This window comes from Syngnathoides biaculeatus, chromosome 23, assembly GCF_019802595.1.
Source record: "Syngnathoides biaculeatus isolate LvHL_M chromosome 23, ASM1980259v1, whole genome shotgun sequence".
In the NCBI taxonomy this organism is placed as follows: Eukaryota; Metazoa; Chordata; class Actinopteri; order Syngnathiformes; family Syngnathidae; genus Syngnathoides; species Syngnathoides biaculeatus.
In genome coordinates, this window is record NC_084662.1 from 4863212 (window position 1) to 4869915 (window position 6704).

At 39.0% G+C, this 6704-nt stretch overlaps 1 protein-coding gene across 1 annotated transcript; it reads left to right on the forward strand.

Annotated features, from left to right (window-relative positions):
- The first annotated feature begins 341 nt into the window (after positions 1 to 341).
- Positions 342 to 6038, forward strand: ift20 (intraflagellar transport 20 homolog (Chlamydomonas)). Its single transcript, XM_061812399.1, has 2 exons — positions 342 to 451; positions 4831 to 6038. The coding sequence occupies exon 2, from the start codon at positions 4842 to 4844 to the stop codon at positions 5238 to 5240; it is 399 nt and encodes a 132-aa protein (XP_061668383.1). The 5' UTR covers positions 342 to 451; positions 4831 to 4841; the 3' UTR covers positions 5241 to 6038.
- Positions 6039 to 6704: the final 666 nt, after the last annotated feature.

Genomic DNA, 6704 nt, shown 5'->3' on the forward strand with positions numbered 1-6704 from the left:
AGCATCCATGCGGAATGCTCACTTGTGTTGTTTCTTACACAGCATGAATGACGTGCATCACTTCCTGCTCCAAACATTTTATTATATTGTTACAGTAATATCGAATAAGCATGAATCAGATAAATCAAAGTGATACCTCAAATCTGTCCAATATCATGGGTATCCCATCAATCACAATCAGACCCCCTTCAGATTTTGCCTAAGCTCAGTTGATGTGTTTGTCACAGAATGATGTTTGATGAGGATGATGTCGGCCAGTGAGACTTTAACGTAAACATATGATGCCATGTTGAGGCTTTGAACTTTTGTCATAAACACGTTCCTACCAAAAACAAAACATGTTCAAGATGAGCAGAAACCAAATCAGAGACTGGTCTCCAAAAAGAAAAAAAACAGTCTATAATACTGATTGATCTTCAAGATACTGATTGAAATCCACCTTCGACAGCAAGTGAGCGTTTACAATCATTATGCCAATAGTTAATACTATGTACAAATGTATTCAAACATTATGGTGTGACAAGGTCAAACAGTTGTATTGACAGTTAAAACTAAATTCTCTTAACAGGGAAATATACGATACATTTAGGTCAGAAGCTTTGCATTAAGGTGAATAAAGACCATACTAATACAGTGATGAACTTTAAGGCACCTTCACATTTAAGATGTTATGTCTCGCTGCAAGTGTTTAATGCCGCTTGCTCATCATAAGAAACTCATCTTCTTGCTGTTCAGACTTGACAAACAGGACTTTTTCTTTGCATTTGAAATAACGTATCTTGAAAGTCTGTTTCATACAGGCAAACCAGATATTTTAACGCTCGTATCAGAAAGTCACTGTCAGAGAATTAAGTCATCATATATATTATTTAGTTATTTTGGAACTGCATCCTGATCCTGTAAATGTTTGTTATATTTTGTTACAGTTGGTCAGAATTTTCCATATGGGAATAGGATGGGATCACATTACATTTTATTTATTTTATTCCATTATGCTGGAATTATTGTCCACTTGATGATCCTCATATTGGTTTCATGGTACCAAACTTGTTTGTTCCTTGTCATGCTGTATGTCTCCTAAAACATGAAGTGTATTAATATATAGATTCTGTTGATAATCCAGCATTTTGTAAAGAATGCTCATACATATTTGAGTGCATTTACAAATATATGTTAAATTTATAGCTGAGAGAAACTGATTCCTGGATAGGTTTATGTGTGCTCATCCTGCTATCCACCAAGGGATTCTTGATTACACATGTTCAGCCTTAGCCAGGCCTAACAGAGTGTACTACTGAGCACAATGTACAGTCCCCTCCAAAAGTGTTGGAATGGGAAGGTAAATTCCTTTTGTTTGTTGTACTGTATATTGAAGACATTTGGGTTTCAGAGCAAAAGAAGGACATGAGACATCCATCCATCCATTTTCTGAGACGCTTATCTCCACAAAGATCGCAGGAGTGCAGGAGCTAATCCCAGCTGTCATCCGACAGGAGGCAGGGTACACCCTGAACTGGTTGCCAGCCAATCACAGGACACAAAGAGACAAAATTTAGAGTCTCCAATGAATGCATGTTTTTGGGATGTGTGTTAGGAAACCAGAGTGGTAGGAGAAACCCCACACAGGCAAGGGGCGAACACATAAAATCCACACAGGTGGGGCTGGAATTTCAACCCTGGTCCTTAGAACTGTGAGGCCAATGTTCTACAGCTGCTCCACCGTGCTGCCAAATAAGAGACATATGTTCAGAAATCCATCTTATATTTCATTTTTAGACATTTAGATGCAGATGTCCTTAACACAGTCCAGAGCACCTTTTGTTTGAAGCCACCCACTTTTCCAGTGAGCAAAAGTATTGGAAAATGACAGGTGTTTTTAATTGCTTAGGTGTTGTCTTTTAGACTGATTACTTAAACATTAAATATTGCTTGTCTTTAGCTTAGGTTTTCACATTTAAAAACCGCATTTGCAGTTAAGCAAACATGAAGACCAAAGAGCCATCTATACATTAAAAGCAAACCATTTTGAAGCCAAGAGAAGACGGAAATAGGATCAGCGTTATTGCACAAACATTGGCTAAAGCCAACATACTTTCAAGTGTCCTGAAAAAGAAAGTAACCACTGGTGTACTGCGCATTGGACATCGGACAGACCGGCCAAGGGTATCAACAGCAGTTGGGGGCTAAGAAGAAACACCCAATGATAACAGTGAATTACATCACTGACAATCTTCACATGGCAGCGTTGAAAGTATCACAATCTACTGCAGATTAGGTTTGGGTTAAGGTTGAAGAAGACTGAAAGAAAAAATATGCATGCCATACAACAAGATGCAAACCACTCATCAGCAAAAACACTCAGCGGGTCAGATTGGATGTTGCTAAGAATTACAAAGGTGAGCCACAGCGGCTTTGGAACCAAATTTTATGGACTGATGAGACCAAAATCAACCTCTACCATAGTGAAAGAGATGCAAAAATATGGAGAAAGAAAGGATCTGCTTATGATCAAAAACACACAAGCTCATCTGTGAAGCATAGTGGAGGTTATTGTCAATGTGTAATTGTCAATGCTTTGGCTTGTATGACTGCTCAGGGGGCTCATTAGTCTTTAAAGGTCAAGTGTCATCTTATAAACATTCGAAAATAGATATTGAAATGAAATGAATATAACATTATTCACTTCAATGTCTATACGAAAAAATAAATATGAGTGGAGAGCGTGTCATCCATGGGCAAAGTTGCAGAAGTGTCATCCAAGTGGTCACCATATTGGTTTCATCTCCTATCCATGACGTCACACCGGACATTTGCCATTGAAAACACGCTGTGGCCCCTACTGTTGGAGGCGAACACACCCGTTCTGACACGGAAGCTCTTTTCGAAGAAGAGAACATCTCACAACCAAGTGAAGTTACCGGGCCAATGTTACCCTATTGTTTCAAGCCATATTTAAATGATATGCAGATCATGGCCAAACCACCTCCTCGCCCAATACACCTCCGTGCGGAGGTGGTGAAAACAGTACCGCCCTCAAGCAACGATGAAGCCGCAGCCAAACCGCCTCCCCGTCCGAACCACTTCCACGGTGGAGCTGAGCCACAACGGCCCAGCCTTCATCCTTCAGCGGATGCTGCACGGAAGCCTTCCTATGCGCACATCGACACATTTAGCACCCCTGACATACGGATTACCTCCCCCCCTCAACTATTGTTGTTGTTTTTTTTTTTTAGTAGCTGTATACACACCTACCTGTCATTTGGAACCCACAAAGCTCTCGTCCTTTGCACCTGTGCAATCCATCTTTTGGAAAAGTATGAAAAGCAAATCCATCCTCCCAAGTGTTCAAGCAATATCCAGTAATGCAACGAGCCAGCATTTCGGCTAATACGAAGGAACAACGAGCTACCTTCCCGATATTATAATACAATATTATTACCTTGTAAGTCTGACTCCTTTGATACTTCTGCCTGCCTTGATCGTTCTCCTGTGTACCGACTCCTGCCTGCCCCCTCACCTGCTCTCTTCGTCCGACGTCCCAACTACCGCTGCTGGACCGGACTGCCTGCTCGATCCCCGACCTCGGCATATAATAAACGTTTTTCCTTGAACTACCTTGCATCGTCTGAGTCCTGCATTTGGGTCCTACTCCCATTCCGTTGGGACGTGACAAATACAACAGTCTGGTGAAGTGATTGGGTTGCAAGCTTCTTGCAGTTATTGTAAATAAGGGTTATGCCAACAAATCTATCCATCCATTTACTTAACTGCTTATCTTCATGGCCATCGCAGGAGTACTGGTGCCTATCCCAGCTGTCAACGGGCAGGAGCCGGGGTACACCCTGAACTGGTTGCCAGCCAATCGTAGGGCACATGGAGACAGACAACACTCGCACTGACAATCACACCTACGGGCAATTTAGAGTGTCCAATATATGTTACATGTTTTTGGGATGTAGGAGGAAACCGGAGTGCTCGGAGGAAACCCACGCACACGGGGAGAACATGCGAACTCCACACAGGTGGGTCTGGGATTAACCCAGGATCTCAGAACTGTGAGGCCAACGGTTTCCAGATGAGTCACTGTGCCGCCCATGCCACTAAATATTAATTGTTATTGAATTTAATTTGGAAAATAAATAAATGAAGGATACTTTAAAATACCAATACATTTGCTCATGAAAAATAAGTCTTCAAACAAATGGTACTCTCTCCCGAGTTGTTTACCACATCCAGATGTGAATACCATGAAATTAAAGCTGGTATTAACATTTGTTTCATATTCATCTTTTGAGCTGAAACCAAAATGTCTTCAGTATACAATGGAATCAAAGGAATTGACCTTGTTTTTCCAATACTTTTAGAGGACACTGTACATGGAAAAGATTTAGTGTTGATATTTGAAAACAGTAAAGATTAGAGCATTATTTAATCCAACATACTTCAGAAATTTGTACACCCCTTTGCACAGATATTTCTGCTTACATCCCTGGGTGCGAGTGATGCACAACAAAAAATATACAGAGTAAATTGAATTTCCTCTTGTGATTAAAAGAAGTATATTAATATATTGATGTAATTATATATACAGTTGTGTTCATACCATATATATACCTGGGCAGAATTTGTAAGATGTTATCAAGCAGAGCACATTTTATTTTTAATTGAATTCTAATTAAACTTAAAGGAATTTCCTAACAGCACAATCATTGACCAAAACATTGCAATCAAGAAGATAATGAGATCACCTTTGTTGCATTTTCCAAATCTGTCAGTGTATGTCAAAAGCCCCAATGTGATTTTGTTCATGGGCATAATATTTTTACACAGTTGTCCAGACTATGGCTAAAGACGGATTGGCAGAGGCGGGCTGTTATTTTGATGAACTCAGCAAGCTGCGTGCACTCGAGCCAGATGTCAGCCAAAAGACAGCAGAGCTCAAAGAAGACTGTAAAGAATTTTTGGACAAAATCGTGCAGTTTCTGAAGATAATTGGAGGTCTCATGGACCTAGTGGATGAGTTGGCAAACGAGACAGAGAAAGAAAAGTTGAAGGCCCTTGGAACAAGAAATCTCCTGAAGTTTGTGGCAAAGCAAAGGGAGGCCCAGCAACAGCAACTTTCAGCTCTCATTGCAGAGAAGATTATGCAACTTAAACGATATCGCATTGAGTATGAAACCCTGTGCAAAGTAGAAGCGGAACAAAATGAGTTCATTAACCAGTATATTTTGCAGAAGTGATAATGACTGTGACTAGCAGAAGTACTGACAATTCCACCCTGTGTCTGGAAAAACACCCATTAACATTTTTGCTGAACTGTTTACTCATCAAATTGTTTCCATATTTTTGTACTTTACAAATTATGGAATAGTTTCTGGATATATTTTATCTCGATTACATGAAGACAAGTCAAATTAACAAATGAGGACCCAGGTTGTGTTCAGAATATATTGTGTAAACAAATAACATACATAGTCTGCTCACAAGGATACCAAAATCGAAAGAACACCTCCCATTGCAGTGCTTTAAAAAAAAAAAAGGAAATCGCCGGAAAAAAACATTTGCTTAATTGTTTAAGACAAAGCAACCACACAGACATTTAATTTAGCAAATCGGATGCAGGAAAGTAATTTCTTGAGAGCCAATAGTAAGAACAAAGCCAAGAGTGAAGTGGAATTTTGAGGATGGAAATAACATTTTATATGCAGTGGACCTGGCGAACATCCAGTTTGGCAGTCTGCGGATTTGTTTTCAAATTTGGTCAAAATGTTTTTCACATTTTTCCTTTTCTTTATTCCTTTTTTTGATGGGAACCCTGAAAATACTTAATGACAGTTTATTCACACTTGAGCTTTTTATCCAGTTTAATAAATCTAAAAATACATTTTCCAAATGCAACTATAATGGCTGTCAATCATCCACAGATTTTCAAAATTCGTAGTCCTACCCAGTTCCTACTCCCCAAAAATAGCAGGGGCACACTTATGCATACAATGATGTGCTACAAAAATGTAACAAAAGAGACAACTTTTGTTAAAAATATGATTGGCTTCTCTATAAATGTGTATTGTCCTTTTTGAGCTACTGCTGCTGGTTTTAGTTTCGATAAATAGAGGAACATACATTTCTCTATATTTAACAAAAAAAATGATTCAAATTTTGGTAACTTTTCACATTCCCCCACAGATGAGCCAAATATATCCAATCTACCTTCAGCAATTTTCCTTTTTTACTCATGCACTTACATTCTCCCTTAGGAGTACAAGCTCTTTTCATGTAGGTAGCACTCGTTTCACAACTTCAAAACAATCATTCAGGGGGGTGTTTTCCACTATATCTGCAGATTCTTAAAACATGCTGTGCATAGTGCTGAGGTGCGTTTGTGCTATTCGTATGGTTCCAGTATGAATTATTAACCTGGTTCATCTGTATGCTTCTGTAGTTATTTTTGGGGAAAAAAGTAAACAGAGTCATGAGCAACCTACAAGAGGATTGATATTTTTCTACATAACTGCAAGATTATTAAAAACAAAAACATACATCAGAGTTGACAGCGTATACTGCACCGTTGTATTCAAAATAATGTGAACTAGCTTTTAATTCTATTCAAATTGAACGGGCTGCACAGTTGTGTGTGATTTGAAATTAAATGAAAACTGTACTTTAAATGAAGATTTTCAGGTTTAATTTGGGAGTATTTACAT